Source organism: Nelumbo nucifera, chromosome 1 (genome assembly GCF_055504915.1).
Source record: "Nelumbo nucifera cultivar China Antique chromosome 1, China Antique-T2T, whole genome shotgun sequence".
In the NCBI taxonomy this organism is placed as follows: Eukaryota; Viridiplantae; Streptophyta; class Magnoliopsida; order Proteales; family Nelumbonaceae; genus Nelumbo; species Nelumbo nucifera.
In genome coordinates this window covers 115,253,047-115,270,421 of record NC_142649.1, presented here as the reverse complement: position 1 = coordinate 115,270,421, position 17,375 = coordinate 115,253,047, and the positions used below count along the sequence as shown (strand labels likewise).

At 45.0% G+C, this 17,375-nt stretch overlaps 1 protein-coding gene across 12 annotated transcripts; it reads left to right on the top strand.

Annotated features, from left to right (window-relative positions):
* The first annotated feature begins 1,208 nt into the window (after positions 1–1,208).
* On the top strand, positions 1,209–16,978 carry LOC104601866 (plasma membrane fusion protein). 12 transcript variants are annotated; one of them, XM_088893215.1, is made up of 8 exons: positions 1,209–1,596; positions 1,675–1,782; positions 1,856–1,983; positions 2,738–2,825; positions 14,638–14,697; positions 15,992–16,052; positions 16,252–16,362; positions 16,464–16,978. In XM_088893215.1, exons 1-7 carry the CDS (start codon positions 1,362–1,364, stop codon positions 16,325–16,327), a joined length of 756 nt encoding a protein of 251 aa, XP_088749341.1. In that variant the 5' UTR covers positions 1,209–1,361; the 3' UTR covers positions 16,328–16,362; positions 16,464–16,978. The 12 variants fall into 12 exon arrangements, 8 of the variants coding, with proteins under 8 accessions (XP_088749341.1, XP_088749333.1, XP_010263667.1 ...); XM_088893205.1 differs by having other exon boundaries at positions 1,212–1,596; positions 2,738–2,838; XM_088893207.1 differs by having other exon boundaries at positions 16,252–16,978.
* The last annotated feature ends 397 nt before the right edge of the window (positions 16,979–17,375 follow it).

Here is a 17,375-nt window from a genome sequence, read left to right as displayed (position 1 = left end):
ATTTATACCTACCTCTAAAACTTGTAGCCACTTGATTATTACTACACAGGACCCAAAATGGGAGATGGAGGAAATGCCATTGAATAAGGTAATGGGATTCATGATCAAAGTTTTTGCCATTCAACAACCCATTTTCTTTCTGATGGTTGGGTTCCGGTGTGTGTCTCCAACCCGAAACATAAATTACAAATTATTAACACTCTGTCAGAGGATCAAAGTTTCCGCCATTGTTTATTTTTTGTCTCCAACTGTTGAATATGCTATGAAGCAATTCGGTGCAAGGTATTGTATATTCCCTCAACTTAAACTGCAACTATGGTCTTAAAAAACGTAACAGTGCCACTATCGTCACTTTGATGGTTTTTGAACCTTTGATCAGTCCATAATCGTTCGATGAAATGCCTCACAACACAAGCATAAACTATTGAGTTATTACCATCTCGATGCGGTTCTATCATATGAGCCTTCGTTGAAAAGGGTTCCCCACAAAAGGCCCTTATAGACTACAAAACTGTTCTCTGTACGGTCACCCAATTTGATGAACAAACACTTGTCTATATTCTTGAATCCTACCAGATATCATTGAATTTTGAAAGTGAAAGCTGTATCCACACTAGCATTATTAAATATGGGTTCCAATCATATCCATTCACTATATCATCTCTGATAGCAAACTATGGTGCCTATAGTCACATTGACGATGGTAGTTGGCTTCTCGGTGAAATTCCTAATGGGGTTCGATATGGTATCTGCAAATTTAATTATTGCAGGTTGTATGAAAACATGAGAGTTTGATAATGTAGAGTGTTTTCCCATTGTATCCTCTTTATAGATCCAACAACCACAATCATCGTTATTTAAACAAGGGTATATATTTACATCGATGGGTATTCTCCAAATGTTTGCAAAGGTCCTAACATATATTTTACATCGACCAGCCAATGCATCAATGTAAAACTCTTCGTTGTAAATTTAGATTTACAATGCAACCAAACACAACCTTGTGTATTAATATATGATATATCCAAATTTGCTTTCATAACATATTATAATATATAGTATATTATTATTATAGATTATAACATATAATATATTATATACATTATTAAAATTCGATTTTAACCGAAAACCGAACTGAAAATTTCGGTTTTGACCTATTTGAAGCCTTCATTTGGGCAGTTGCCAGTAGGTGGGTTCGGACGTGATATCCGGATCGTAGTTGCGAATAAGGGATTGGTTGGGTCGGGTGAGGTCGGATGGGATCTATGGGATGTATTGATGTACATGTGGATAAGGCGAACTTCGTGATTGAATGTTGAACTGCTTGAAGTTCAACAAGAGCTCGCTCGATCACTTCCGCCATGATTTCAACAGGAGCTCGCTCGATCACTTCCGCAATCTCCGGTCTTCCTCCGATAACGGCCAACGCCACCTCGACAGCGCTCCCGCTAAACAAACCGGAACAGCCACAACTCCAGCACTCTCTGACTGGAACTAAAACTACTCGACGAAATGCTGCTTTAATCTCACTCATCGCTCCTCTCGTTCCCTCCCTCTGTCAACCCGCTCCCGCTACAGCTTTCTCCATCGGCATCTGTACGGTCTCCTCTCCTACCTCCATGTCAACTTCTTTTAACTTTTGATGGAAGCCTAATTGGTTTATTGCTTACGCAGCAGGACCAAAGGACTGGTTGAGGGAGCAGAAGAAGAAGGCTTCTAAGTTCATCTTGGCTCCAATTGATGCATCCCGAGAGAGTCTCCGCACTGCGTATCGTCTACTAAGTATTTCTTTTCCTACCTCAACCCTCTCTCTTTGATGTTCCCTTTTAGAATTAATTTACTCCGATTTCAACAGCGAAAAATGCTTCTGGATATCCGAAGGACTTGGAAGAGATTCAGAATCTGCTTAGGTCAGCCGCGAGGGATTGCGTTCCACAGGAGAGGAATTCATTCGTTTCCTTTCAAGCTAATACAGGAATCGAGGTTCAGTTCCTAAAGGATCATGCTTTGTTTTGGTAATTTAAGTTTTGTATATAACGTAATTTTCTCTGAAAAATATAAAGAAATTAAAAACTTCCCAGGGTATGATTTGAATCTCCATTTGATAAAGCTGAAACAGAAATGAAATCAGATGCCATAACGAGAGTCCGAAGTCCTTCTTTTCTCCTTTTTGGTGATGATCAAACGCTGGGAGGTGACTATTGTTGCCTTTAATTTATCTGTTCACATTATATATAATGTATTATATTTTAATAATGACAACTAAGGTCAAGTTTGTATTACCTACGAAGTGTCAAAAGGTATTTTTTTGCCCAAATAGAGAACCGAAAAAGGAGTTATGCAGTGTTATTTTTATGGCATATAAACTAAACGAAATATTATAGTTTATAATCATACCATTTTTTGGTAGGCAAATGGGGCTACAGGAGGGGTAAACCTTCCCCAAAACTCCCAGGGCTCAGGTGAAGGTGTGATTAGATCCCAAGACTTCGCTAAAACAAGTCAGAGTTGGCACTGTCATCATACCTGAACTCTATGTACTTTATTGTTTATAATTCCGTTAAATTTGCAGAGCACTGGTTTCAAGAAAGAGGCCCTTTATATGGTTTATGTCAGAAGTCACGATAATTAGAAAATTAGATTGCAAGTGGGTTTCCGGCACAGCAGAGTATCTGCAACATATGAATTGTGGAGGCATTGGTTTATAATTTAGCTAACCATAATTCCAAATACGCAGGTTTGCACATTCCGTCTGATTGTGAAGAATGCATCTTCATTACTTGACAATGCTAGTCCTGTAAAACTCAAGGCTGAAGCCATGTTAGGTGATCTTATAAGGTTGCAATTATTACTCTATATTTTCTTTATGTTGTTATATCAACTATCAAGTAGCTCTGACCGTTCAAAAAAAAATCTTTAGCAAATTAGCATAACTAAGGATTTGAGTTAGTTCATGCCTCCATTGTGATGATTCTACCCTTCCATATCCAAGTACACTTTATAAGTTGATTTTTTAGCATTCATCACTAGTCTTGATTTTGTTTGATAGTTAATTCTTGTGAGAATACATCCTGAATATACACTCTTTAATCTTGAAATTAAGCATTCGCTTTATTTTTGTCTATGTCTTGTGCATGAGAAATTGAGAGTTTGCCACCAGTTAATTTTGGTGTCTCTTTGATGTAAGACGATTCACAGGAATACATGGAAATATTTGGAAAACATACTTGAACACTGAATTGTCCAATGGGGGGTATTTCAATATAACCATGTTCAGTTTCTAAGTTGCTTAGGATAGACTGATGACATCAACAACATAAACACAGAAAAGTGCCACAAGTTTTACTCTGCATCCCTAGGTTATTTTTACCTGACTGGTTACAGATTATTGAAGCTATTTCTAATGAAAATAAACAGCAGAACTGCACAAGAACCCGATAGGAATCAGCTAGCTCAATACAAACTTATAAGCGGAACCAACAATAAAGACACTTGAGAATTTTACAAATGTCTGCCCCCAATGGCGGACCCTCAGTACAGGTTACTCCCATTAGCTCCTCATGCCAAGGAATCTGCTGTGGAGTTTGCAGATCTTGCCGCCTGTGTAAATGAGGTGTTCAAGGCTTCAAGCTGGATGCTAAAGATCTAGCCTCTCTTATCTCATGCACCCAAGGGCCTCATTAGAGAACAATTCTGCATGTATGGAATTTTCAGTGCTGATAGATCCTTTATAAATGTTTGAAACCTCTCCATTGTGGTTACCCAAGGCTACAGCCATCAAATTAATCTTTATGCCATTATCTTGAGGAGGTATCAAAATGGCAGGAGATGCCTCTCCTAGCAGACACTGAAACCACATACTGCTATCTCCTTATAATGTCTTCAGAACTGAACTTTCTGAATTTCTCTATTGTTTGGTCCTGTGAATCTGTTATGGGCCCGGGAATAGGATCTCGTCATGGGTCGGTCCACGGGGAAAACCTCCTGTTTTCCCTTGTTCCTCCATTTTCTTGAGGAACCTATTTTGGTGCCTTAATGGTGATTTGTTCAAGAGATCACCAACTCTCCTCACTCTTTTCTTGACTGAAATTTTCGATGCCTTCATTCAATAATAGTGGCTCCTTAAATAAGAGATTACAAGAGTCCTGCTCTTAGGGAGACTCCTTGCTGAATAGGGAGACCTCCAGCTCTATCTTGATAAGATAAGACTGATAAGATAAGATAAGTCTCTCTTAATCCTAATCTAATAAGATAAGATAAGATAAGTCTCTCTTAATCCTAATCTAATAAGATAAGATAATCTAATCTACTAATTTAATAAGATAAGATAAGAATAACAAGATAGTCTAATCTAATCTGCCGAATGGATAAGGCTGTTGCTGCCGAATTGGATAGGATGAGAACACCAGATCATTGTTGCTGCTGCTCCCGATACGCGTCCACATCAGAATCACTCTTAGTCTTAGTCTTAGCATACTCAGTTCAATCAGTGCACCCTTCATTTGTGATTTATCAAAAGACATCCTTTCCACCCTGCCCCTAAGTTTTTATTAGAATCAGAGCTTGTACTTGTTACCAAATACAAAAAAGAAATTACAGTTTTGTAATAAAAATACCATAGAAGAATTTTGCCCATTGTGGCTTTCTGTTCCAATCTTCTACTTCTCACTCAGGTAGTGGTGCTTATAGCAATCATTCAATTTCCATTCCATCAGGACCATAGGTTGTTTATTGCTGGCTATTGTCAGGGTTTTACTGATTGCATCCTCTTCTCATTTTTATGCAACTGTTCAATGGGAGAATATGACCAGTTGACCACCAACTCTTTTAGCTTCCACTGTTTTCATGTAGCTGAGCTCAGAGGTATCCTCTTTTCAACTATTGTTAATTCCAACCATCATATTTGATGAAGGATGATTTGACCCAACCTATGAAACGGCGACATGTAGACACTGACTCAGCGTAAGCGACAGCTCAGCATTGTGGCCCAGTACAACCAAGTAACGGGCCCATAAAACAGCTCGCTACATCGTAGCGCGCTAAAGGAGGAGCTCGCCACAACGCGAGCTCCGGATCCCCGAGCTACCCCTAAAGGGATATTCCGAGGCAACTTTAGCTTGCGAACTAAGAAAACCAGCTCGCCCGAGCTCCCAAGCAGACAAGTCATTCCGAGGACCAATTCTACTAAGGGTACTCCTGGAGTATTCCAAGCTCGCTGCAAAGTAGGTCGCGAACGGGCCGCACGAGCATTCCTCAGGAAGCTTCTATCTGACAGGCCGTACCGATCAGACTGCACCACGTCCCTTACTAACGGCGCAGTCCCTGTCCTTTTGACAGTCTGCACCCACGTCTCTCAGCAGGCGGAGGCGTGCCTGTCACTTTGGAGACGTGTCACTCACCTGGGCAGAGAGTACGCCACAAAGGCCACCTGTGCAGCCCTGACAGGTAACGGCTGTGGCAGGGGCCCAGTGGCGGTTATGCCCGATCCCACAAGAGCGCTCCTATAAAAAGCCCTCAGGGCAAAAGAGAACCTTCTTCCTGAGACCTCTAATCTCTCGAATATAGTGATAAAGCGCGACCTACACTCTTAGCCTTCGTTTTTCTCCTCGCTTTCTGTACACAATACTAACTTAAGCATCGGAGTATTCCCACCGGGTAGAATCCCCGGGAATCCTTCTTTTCATCTTCTCAGGTGTCGTCTGTTGCAGACAAGGAGCCAGTCAGCAGCCAGCTAGGAGTGACCGGATTGCGCTACATCATTTGGCGCCGTCTGTGGGAAAACGCTTCAAAAGGCCTTTCTCTCTAAACTCTTTCAGTTCTTTCTTCTCCCTTGAAACAATCCAACGCTCATGGCTTCCTCTAGCAATGTCGGACAAAGCACGAAAATGAATAACTCCAGGGAACAGCCCCAGCTTCCTACTGTCTGCATCGGACAGTTCACCGTCTCCCTCTCAGCGGACGGGATCCCTAGTTTGAACGTGCCTCTCACAATGGCACCTGTCATCGCCTCACTCCCTGCTACAGTCGGAACGACGTTCACCGAACCTTCGGTCATGCCCCCAGCGGCTAGCCCGAACCAGCTGGAGGACCTGATGCAGTGCATGAGGGCCATGCAGGCTCAAATGCAACAGTTCCAACAACTTCAGCTCTATCAACAACACGTACTGCACCAGGTCTCCCAGTATCAGTATCAGCAGCAGTTCCCTCAGTTGCCCCAACCTCAGCTTTAGCAGCCTCAGCTCCCGCCTCAGCGCCCAGCCTCGCAGCAAGCCAAATCTCGCCGCCAGAGCGAGCACTCCGGCCGAGGAGAGGCCCCCGAAAATCTCCCAAAAAACCAGGCCTGCCCCCACTGCAGATGGGAGAGACCGGCTACCCTGATCTTGCAGCGGGCGGACAGGTCGGGAGGGCCCCGGCTCGACAGGTCTACGTCACCTCGACAGTCGAAGTTCGGGACCCCGATCCTCGAAAACCGGTTCGAGATACTGGCAACAGACTCCAAGCAGGACCCCTCTGTCCACAACCATCACCAGCAGACCGGGCTATTCCCTGCGCAAACCATTTCGGACAGCGCAGAGGTGAGCAGCACGAACGCCCGAAAGACTGCTTTCCGCTCCCCAGAATCGACCGTTTGGTGGACGCGACCTCAGGGCATGAGTTGCTAAGTTTCTTGGACGCCTATTCGAGCTATAACCAAATAAAGATGGACCCGACGGACGAAGAAAAGACTGCCTTCATCACGGAATTCGGTCTGTACTGTTACAAGGTTATGCCCTTCGGTTTGAAAAACGCAGGGGCAACCTTTCAAAGGCTCGTAAATAAGTTGTTTGCGCCGTTAATCGGCAGAAAAGTAGAATGCTATGTAGATGACATGGTCGTCAAAACTCAATTCTCACATGAATTAATACAAGACTTGCATTCTGTTTTTGAAATTTTGCGTAAGTTTAATATGAGATTGAACCCAAACAAGTGTGTTCGGTGTGACCTCGGGTAAATTCCTAGGATACATCGTTAACCGACACGGCATTGAGGCCAACCCGGATAAGGTTAAGGCCATCTTGGACATGAGACCACCCCGTAAGTTGAAGGAGGTTCAGAGGTTGAATGGCTGCATAGCCGCCTTGAGCCGCTTCATGTCCAAATCGGCGGACCGCTGTCTGCCGTTCTTTAAGGCGATCAAGAGCAAAGGGTTCGAATGGACCCAAGACTGTCAGCTCGCGTTTGACGAGCTTAAGAAATACCTCGCTACTGTGCCGATCTTAACCCGGCCTGAGGAGGGCGATGTTTTAGAATTGTACCTCTCGGCGAACGACGAAGTGGTCAGTTCGGTATTAATAAAGGAAGTAGATCGGGTCCAACGACCCATCTATTATGTTAGTAAAGTATTGCAGGGAGCAGAGACGAGATACACGGAGATAGAAAAGCTAGCTTACGCACTGGTAATTGCAGCTCGGAAGCTCCGCCCGTATTTCCAATCTCACACTATTATCGTTCTCATTGACAAACCTTTGAGGCAAGTCTTACTCAAGCCCGAGGTCTCTGGTCGGTTGACGAAGTGGGCCGTTGAGCTCAGCGAGTACGATCTCCAGTACAAGCCGCGAACTGCCATTAAGGCCCAAGACTTAGTAGATTTCATCGCCGAGTGCACCTTCAGCTCTGAAACCCCCAGGCCGGTTGAGCACGAGGCTCCCAATTCAGGTGAGCCCGAAGCTCCCAGGCCGGTCGAGTCCAAGCCCCGTGAGGTAGTAACCAGTGTGGCATCTCTCCTAGTTCGGCCAAGCCCGAGCTGGGATGAGGAGCCTTGGATCCTTCACGTAGATGGCTCCTCAAACCAGCAGGGCAGCGGAGCCGGAATAGTTTTGCACGGCCCAAGTGGCACGAAACTGGAGTACGCGCTACGCTTCGAGTTCGCGGCATCTAACAATGAAGCAGAGTACGAAGCGTTGATAGCTGGACTAGCTCTAGCCAGAGAAGTAAAAGCCAAACACATCGTTATCTGCTGCGACTCCCAGCTTGTGGTCAACCAGGTCACCAGCGAGTACGAAGCTCTCGAGTCAACCGTGATCGCCTACTTGGCCAAAGTCAGAGAGGCCCTGCCCGACTTCCAGTCACACTTTATCAGACAAACCCTAGGTCAGAGAACGCTGAGGCCGACGCCCTGTCCAGGTTAGCTAGCACTAACGACATCACCATGAGAACCGTGTACATAGAAGACCTGCCTCGGCCTAGCATTCTCAGGGGGGCAGAGGAGGTCGCTCCCGTCGTTCAAGCAAAGCCGAGCTGGATTGACCCGCTCGCGAGCTTCTTGCTACACGGGACCCTCCCCGCAGATCGCAATGCAGCCAGAAGGGTGCAGCGCCAGGCAACCAAATACGTCATGATAAACGAGCGGCTGTACAGGAGATCCTACACGCTCCCCTATCTGCGTTGCTTGCGGCCTACCGAAGCCGAACTCATACTCCGCGACACTGGTGAGGGGTTGTGCGGCAGACACTTGGGGGGCAGAGCTCTTGCCCAAAAAGCGCTTCGACAAGGGTATTATTGGCCAACAATGAAGGTAGATGCCATTGAACTCGTTAGAAAATGTGACAAATGCCAGAGACATGCCAACATTCACCACCAACCCGCTGCCGGCCTCAAGTATCTCACCAGTTCGTGGCCCTTTGCACAGTGGGGCATCGATCTACTCGGGCCATTCCCACCAGCAATAGGTGGAAGGAAGTTCTTAGTGGTAGCAGTGGACTATTTTACCAAGTGGGTAGAAGCCGAACCCCTCGTAACGATTACAGCCCGAAATGTCCAAAACTTCTTTTGGAAAAACATTGTATGCCGCTTCGGATTACCTCGGGTATTGATTTCCGATAACGACAAACAGTTTGAAGACATCAAATTCCAAGACTGGTGCCGAGACATGGGAATCCGACAGAACTTTACTTCTGTCGCACACCCCCAGGCAAACGGTTAGGCAGAAGTAACGAACAGAGCCATCATCCGCGGATTGAAGGCACGGTCGGACCGAGCTAAAGGATTGTGGGCAGATGAGCTACCCAGTGTTCTATGGGCATACCGGACCACGGAGAAGACCGCCACGGGAGAAACACCCTTCAATCTCACCTATGACACCGAAGCAGTGATCCCTGCAGAGATCGAAGTACCCACGTTGCGCCTAGAAACATACAATGATCAAACGAACGAAGATAAGCTACGTACCAACCTCGATCTACTCGACGAAGTAAGGGACCTCGCGTACATTAGGACCACAGCCTATCAGCAAAGAGTAACTCGGTACTACAACGCCAAGGTCAAGAAACGAAACCTCCGCGTTGGCGACCTGGCCCTTCGAAAAGTTATGGTGCTTGAGCCCGGCGCTGGCAAGCTCGGGTCCAACTGGGAAGGTCCTTACTGAGCAAAACGAGTTCTCGGGGAAGGAACATACGAGCTCGAGACCCTCGAAGGGAAACAAGTACCTCGAGCATGGAATATTGTCAACCTAAGGCAATATTATCTGTAAGAATCGAGTAGGCCACGAGCCACTCCCAAAGCCTAAGGGCCAGAATACCAAGCTAATATGACCTCGGCACAACAGGACCCAGTCGTCCCCATGGCATGGGCAGACTCCGAGAGTAGGCCACGAGCCACTCCTTTAGCCCAAGGGCCAAGACACCAAGCTAACAAGACCTCGGCATGAAGAAAGACCTAGCCACTTCAGTGGCAGAGGCAAGGTATGAAATATCAAAGGCGTAAGCAGCTCGGGTTTAAACCCTACGAAGCATTAGCTCGCCTCAATACATTGGTTGAATTGAGGAATAACCAACCAATGCATAGTTCGGGCATACATAGTAATCACTTCGTGGTATGCCATAGAGGCCTTAAACGTTGAAGGACGAATCGGGATAACGACCACCGAAAAGTCCTACTTTGGGCATGTAGCTTTAATAGCTCAAATGATGAGATCGCTTTGGCAAAAATAAAGGGAGTTCATCATACTCAGAAGAAGGAAAAAACTTTCATTGTCAAAAAAAAAAAGAAAGAAGAAAAGAAAAATAACAAGTGCAGTGACCGAGCTAAACAGCTCGGTAAAGGTTTGATTATCATAGGGCACAACTGCTCGACCGAAAACTTGTGAAAGACCCGGTTTACGGCACCCGGAAGCCACCAGAAGCCCAGAGAAATGCCGCCTCAAGGATCCGCCTCATCCTCTGGAGAGTCAGGCTCCTCTTCCTCCGCTTGGTCCGCCGTCTCAGGAGACAGACCCTTCATAGTAATGCCGTCGAGGTTGAGTCCGGAGAACTTCTTCCGAACCAGCCACCGGCAAAGCTTAAACCCCGAGCGGTACGAACCCGAACCGTACTCCGCTTGGAGGTCCTGAAATTCCTGGGAGTCTTTAAATTCCCAGACCGCTTTCTCTCGCTCAGCCTCCACCATTTAATCAAAGTTTCGAGTCCGATTTAGAAGAGTGGACTCCAAGTCCCGCACCTGCTGCCTGAGGAGCTCCCTCTCCGCCGCCATCCTTGACGATTCCTCCCTGTAACGTGTGCTCTCTTCAGAAAGCCGGGCGATTTGAGCCTCCTTGTCGTGGACGAGCAGCTCCTGGGACTCGCTCCCCTTGCGGGTGTGATGGAGCTCGCCCCGGATCCGGTCGAGCTCGCTCTGGAGCTTCTGGTTGGCTGCCCGCTGGTCGAGGGCGTCGACGCGATGGATGCGCGTCTGGAGGGCCATGGCGTGGATGGCGGAATTTACCTATCGACGAAAAAAGATCAGAAGACAACGGAAAAGGGCAAAGCAAGAGAGAAAAAGGGAAAAAGGTCACTTACCACCATGCAATGGGCAGAAGCGAACGCGGAAAGGTCCCCGGGCTCCATGTTTCCCCACTGAGCGATCTCGTCATTAGTGATCGCCTTCCGGCTCCTCCGGCGAGCCACCAGATAATCGTTTACCCCTTCCCAGTTTCTCACCGGGAATCGGGGGTAAGGACGGGGCTGAAGGGGATTATAGGGAGCCTCCCCTGGCAGAGGGAGCTCGTTTCCCTCAGGGTTAATCCCACTAGCCCCCTCAGGTGGGGGCATCGGAACCTCGGGCGGAGGAGAGGGTAGAACCGCCTCAGCAGACCCGAACTCAGTACTTCCCGAAGGGGGGGTCCGGTCGGGGCGCGTCCTCTTTGCCTAGTGCCTCTGGCTGCCCGAGAGAAGGCGGCGTGAATCGGCACTGGACATGATGGCTGCCAAAAGACCACAAGATATCAGTCCGACAAGAAACAAAATACATGTGTACACAATATTGTCACAAGGCACTACACGACCTAAAAGGCCGACCTACCCGGGCTCAAGCCTGCTTGCACGAGCTTCTCCTCGGTCAAGTAGTCCGAGCAAAGGAAGCCTACCGACGCCCAGGACAGCATCGTTTTCCGAGTCTCAGGGTTCAGCTTGGCCCCGGGGTCCTGGATGGTGCCCCTCCAAGCAGTAGGGAAGGGCCACCCCTCGGGGTTACGGACCACAAAGTAATCCCACTTCCAGGCGGGAATCTTATTTGGTAGCTCGTACAAGAGCTTATAGCCGCGACGGGGAGAGAGGTAATAAAAGCGCCTCTCCGGAGGAACCCCAGGAGCAGCGTTCTTTATACAAAGAATAGAGACAAAAATATCAAGGTCTAAAGGAAGACAGTACTCGTGACACAGGGATATAGTCCCAACCATGTTTCGAATGGCGTTGGGATGAAGCTGGTCGATAGTGACGTTGAAGTGATTTAACACCTCCACTATCAACGGGTGCAGGGGGAGACGCAAGCTAGCCTCGAGTTGTTCCTGAAAGATTACTATGTCATTGGGACCACGCTCCCAAGGGAAGTTGCCGGTAGGGAGGCTGTAAACCAGGTCCCCAGGGAGGCGAAAGTAGCGGATCAGAGACCTAAGTCTCTCCGCTGTCATTAAGGAAGGGCCAAAGGTATCAGGCTCCCTCCCCCTAGAAGTAGACGCCATGTCGCCAGAGGCCTCCCGAGCCTCCGGGATCTACTCCCAGGCTCCCCCCGAGCTCGAGGGAGCATCATCATCTTGGCCATCGCCCCTGTGATAGGTATGGTATGGGTACCCGGACATGGCAGACAGCGATTGGGACTCACCAGAGCAGACGGAACGGAGCAGACTGAGGAACGCGAGTAGACTGAGGAACCCGAGGGGGCCCCCTATTTATAGTTTCCACCCTTTCAAATTGGCGGCCCAGATCAAGGCAGATCCAACGGTCCGCGGGTGCCCTGATCGCACGTCCTCTGAAAACCGAAAGCGATTGGCGGCTTAAGGAAGTCGCAGCCGCACGACGTTCGGAGTTAGAGGCCACCTCAGCACGTTTTTGGAATCCGAAAAGTCAGGGAAGTCAGAAGATCTCTTGATTCCCGCAAATGCATTTAATGAGGATAGTCAAGCAAGTTTGAATTTTAGTCATATCAGTCCATCGCACTTCATAAACTCCTCGCGCTAAGGCGGAACTCTTAGCTCGAGGAGTGGGGGGCAGTTGATGAAGGATGATTTGACCAACCTATGAAACGGCGACACGTAGACACTGACTCAGCATAAGCGACAACTCAGCATTGTGGCCCAGTACAACCAAGTAACGGGCCCATAAAACAGCTCGCTACATCGTAGCGCGCTAAAGGAGGAGCTCGCCACAACGCGAGCGCTGGATATCCGAGCTACCCCTAAAGGGATATTCCGAGGCAACTTTAGCTTGCGAGCTAAGAAAACCAGCTCGCCCGAGCTCCCAAGCAGACAAGTCATTCCGAGGACCAATTCTACTAAGGGTACTTTGGAGTATTCCGAGCTCGCTGCAAAGTAGGTCGCGAACGGGCCGCACGAGCATTCCTCAGGAAGCTTCTATCTGACAGGCCGTACTGATCAGACTGCGCCACGTCCCTTACTAACAGCGCAGTCCCTGTCCTTTCGACAGTCTGCACCCACGTCTCTCAGCAGGCGGAGGCGTGCCTGTCACTTTGGAGACGTGTCACTCACCTGGGCAGAGAGTACGCCACAAAGGCCACCTGCGCAGCCCTGGCAGGTAACGGCTGTGGCAGGGGCCTAGTGGCGGTTATGCTCGATCCCACAAGAGCGCCCCTATAAAAAGCCCTCTGGGCAGAAGAGAACCTTCTTCCTGAGACCTCTAATCTCTCGAATATAGTGATAAAGCGTGACCTACACTCTTAGCCTTCGTTTTTCCCCTCGGTTTCTGTACACAATACTAACTTAAGCATCGGAGTATTCCCACCGGGTAGAATCCCCGGGAATCCTTCTTTTCATCTTCTCAGGTGCCGTCCGTTGCAGACAAGGAGCCAGTCAGCAGCCAGCTAGGAGTGACCGGATTGCGCTACATCAATAATGTAGCCCACAAAGGATACTCCTTGAATGACATTAGGATCTCTCTTCCACCAAAAAATCTCTGATGTTTCCAGATTTTGGGATAGCCAAATCTGGTGCAAAATTCAGATTTTGCATTTAGAAGATTGACAACTTGAAGTGAGATGATTACATTTATTCTTCTGGATGTTGAAAGTTCAGATTTTGAACAAGTAAATGTATCTGTTTGTGTTGCCTTTGATTCTTTCTCAACCATTTCCATCATTGATGATTGCGCAATTTCTTCTGCATCTTCTTTTCATTTTTTCTGCAACTATGAATTTTCTGGATTATCAAATGTTTGTTACAACTGCAACTTCCACTTTTTGTAACTGTCATTCATCAATGAAAGATGTTTCATGTCCAAAAAGAAAAATGCATTGAAACAAGAAAAAGTTTTTTTTTTTTTTTAATGCAAAGTTTTCTAAAGATGAATGAAAAGAAGAGACAATGATGGGGTTTTTCTATATTGTAATGCAATCATATAGAGGTGGCCAGTTAATGTCATTTTTTTTCATAGAAAATTCCCAAGAAAATGAAATGCTAAAAATTTAGAGGGAGGTACCTCGAAATGTAATATTTTTAATTATCAATGCCCTTTTAGGTAATTTTACCTGCAAACCCTTAACCAATGCTGACGTTTATGAAAACTAAAATATAAACACTATGGCAATGGGGAATTGTCAATTTAAGCATTATAGCCAAAAGTAGAACTTCCACTTTTTCACCAAAATCTGGACATATCCTTTATGTTGCCCCTGTTTCTAGATAATGTGCTTCCATTGATCCAATCTGTGTGTAGGTTTAGGTATAGGCTTATGATGATGAAATATTAAACTGTGAAATCTGAAGATATGACCTCTCAGCCTTCTCAAAGTTTCTAGAAGCATCCAATCTTCTTCTTCTTCTTGCCTTTTTTTTTTTTTTTTTTTTCAGTCTTCCCTGTGTTATTTTGATCCTTCAACGTATGATAGAATGATTTGGATCGCCTCCTGTTTTAAATGGTTAGCTCATTCTAACTAACAGAGAAGGGTATGAACCTATGTTGCCCGGATACAGCAAGGATATTGCATTAACCTGTTTTGAAGTGTTCATGTACCCTCATGGGATGGGCCTACATTCATAAAAGCTGTTGCAAGAGAACTTTGCAGCTTCATTGCACAAATTTTAATATTTGTGTTATTTGAACAATCCCTTGTTTTTTCAATGACGTACCACTTTTTATTGGCATTATCTCATTCATGATTCTCTCATAACTGCAGATCTTTTACCTCACTTAATGAGGCAGCAAACAACATGGACATTCAACTGGCGTCTGACAGGTATTCTTATTGTAACAAGCACTACAATCTAGAGAACAATCATATATTAATTTGTGTATATAATTACATCACATTTCTTCTATTTTCACATTCAAATAGATTCTGCATCAACCATTTTGAATTTTTTATCCGCTTAGTTAAATCCTCCCAACCAGAGAAGATGCCAGCTAAGCTCTATTTGCACTAATAAAACATATTGGGTTATGAGGCATCTTCACACACTTACTGCCCTGGTGCCATACCAAAAGGAAAATTTCAAATGAGTAATTGTCATCTATGACAATACTCTACTCAACTCAGCCTTAGTCCCAACTGTTGGGAGTTAGCTACACAAATCCTGTCCCACCATCTACAGTAATTACCAAGGGGTGTTTATCAATAGGTATGATTTTTCTTTTCAAAACAAAAGCAATTGCTACATCAGCAAAAACAAAATCAAACATGATGGCAAGTGTCCCCTAAATCACCTCTGATAGTGTCATCATTGTATCTCATTATTAATTTGATAAGGTTATTAAATTGCCATGTTGGCAAAATTAAAAAGTGATACACAATTGTTGTCCTGAACACTGTCAGCATTTCTGCCTCTTTAAGAATAACTTCACTTGAAATAGGCAATCTAAAACACTATACTGACCTTGTATTGTGCTTCTGGTTTAAAACACTACACAGACAAGCACAAATTGAAGCAGCTCTGTTTAATATTATGTTGCATCATTAGTTCACTTCAACTTAGCTAATTTATTGTGCTTCCTTTTCCTTTCACTACATCTTGCTGTTCCTATTTAGCAATTCTAGTAAATAGCAGTCAGTGGAGAAATCAATAGTTTTGTTGATAATGGATACAAATTGGACCAAGGAGGAAAACAGTGACATGCAAAAATATTGTTCTTACCAGCTCTTTAAAAAAAAATCTTGTGGAAGTAGAATGAGTTATCCAGGACAAAGCGTGCACTGGCCAGATGCAGCATGTGTCACAGTTGGCACATGTTAAAAAATTATGGAACTATATCCTGCAGCGTCATCATTATTGGTTCTCTTCTACGACCTAGTCAAGTTGACTTAGATAAATTCTGATTCAATCAGCAAAATTATCTTTGCTTGTTTGCAATGATGGCATGAGACTGTATTACTTTGTGCAGGATTTTCTGTCTTAAAACTTGGGTTTCTTGATTTGAATTATAACTAGTTTCATTCTTCTGAGTCTGCTCCATAAGCTTCATTATCACAAGAACATTAACTTATCATGTACATCTCTTACCTAATATCTGTTTAACTCATTGTTATTGTGCAGACAGAAGGTGGCAGATGAACTCATGGGTACCATGTACTCTCTTGACAAATTTGAGCAGTCTGTAAGAGATTGCCTTGAAATCTGATCATTTACTCTTTCCTTCCCTAAAAAGAATTTTCAGCATATTTTGTGCCTTGAAGGTGTCACAGATGCCAATCTACAATGTCAATGGAGTATTTGTGGAAGGTTCTCCTTCACTCACAAACCTTTTTGTATCATCATGCCCAGTGTAATTTATAATTAAGTCACTGCTGCTGCAGAGTCCTACTTGTTCGGTTGTTCCATTCTTCTGTTTGTTTTTCCTTCTTTTATGCGCAATATTTATCACTTTATTGAAAAGAACTCAGTGTTGGTTATTCATCCTGTAGTAGGTATGGTTTGCCATTTTGTATTTGTTTCTTTTGCATTCTTATTATGGTGATCAAGATACAGCTGCATGAATTAACTTTCCCTTTACCATTGGCCATTTCAGAGATTTGTCTTACATGACTGAATGCATGTAAGACCCTCCTGGTGCCTTTTTCGGGTACATTATGCTCATTCTCAAGTTTAAGTACAATGCCTATATGAATTGCAAATTGGTGGAGATCCCTCAGCCTCAAGTTCAACTTTGAGGGGCCATTACTTGGTGAAATGGTAAAATTTCAGGCTAACAAGCATGAGAACACAAGACTGGGATCTGAGAGCAGTCACTTTGTGAACAATGGCCAAAGATAAGGTGTCCACCCCTCCCAAGACTCCAGATATCAAGGACAGACATTGGGCAATGGCCTCTAAATCAACTTTGATTTTTTTGATACAAGTCAACTTTGATTTAAACTCTTAAGAGTTCAACTATGGTGCATTTACAGATATTTGTTATATGTTAAATTGAGATTTTAACCAATTATGTTAAAGATGTCACATGATCTATTTACTTTTCATTGGTTCATATTTCACAATGTAAACTTACCATCAAGAATAACAACGTTAAAGATGTCAGTTGTAATGTGTCATTTTATCACTGGTTTATGTTTTTTGTGTCATGGCGCAATTCATGCACCTTAGATTTTGCCAACTATTAATGGTTATGTAAAATTTCTGTGCATATAATGCAAGGTGACCTAATTTTTGTTTTTTCCTCATATATATGCATGAAAATTTGCATCAAGTTGGAGTGCAAACAATAGATGGGCAAATCCGGACTAGGTGCAAATTTTGCATCCTGTTCAGATTTGCTCTGCAACCAAAAAGATGTCATGTAACCGCCTGAAGCAGGGGAATATTCCAACCGTTAGCACCTGACCTCCGGACAACCACTTCAATCATGGGCGATCAGGACCCATTCATTCTGTTATGATTTGTGCTGAGGTGTCAACCTCTGTAACCGCCTGCAGGCTTTAAA

Coding starts and splice junctions, on each gene's coding strand:
- LOC104601866 (XM_088893205.1), top strand. CDS start 1,362: ATGATTTCAACAGGAGCTCGCTCGATCACTTCCGCAATCTCCGGTCTT. Junction 2,839..14,637: donor ATGTTAGGTGATCTTATAAG/GTTGCAATTATT, acceptor TCATAACTGCAG/ATCTTTTACCTCACTTAATG. Junction 16,053..16,251: donor TTGACAAATTTGAGCAGTCT/GTAAGAGATTGC, acceptor CTGCTGCTGCAG/AGTCCTACTTGTTCGGTTGT.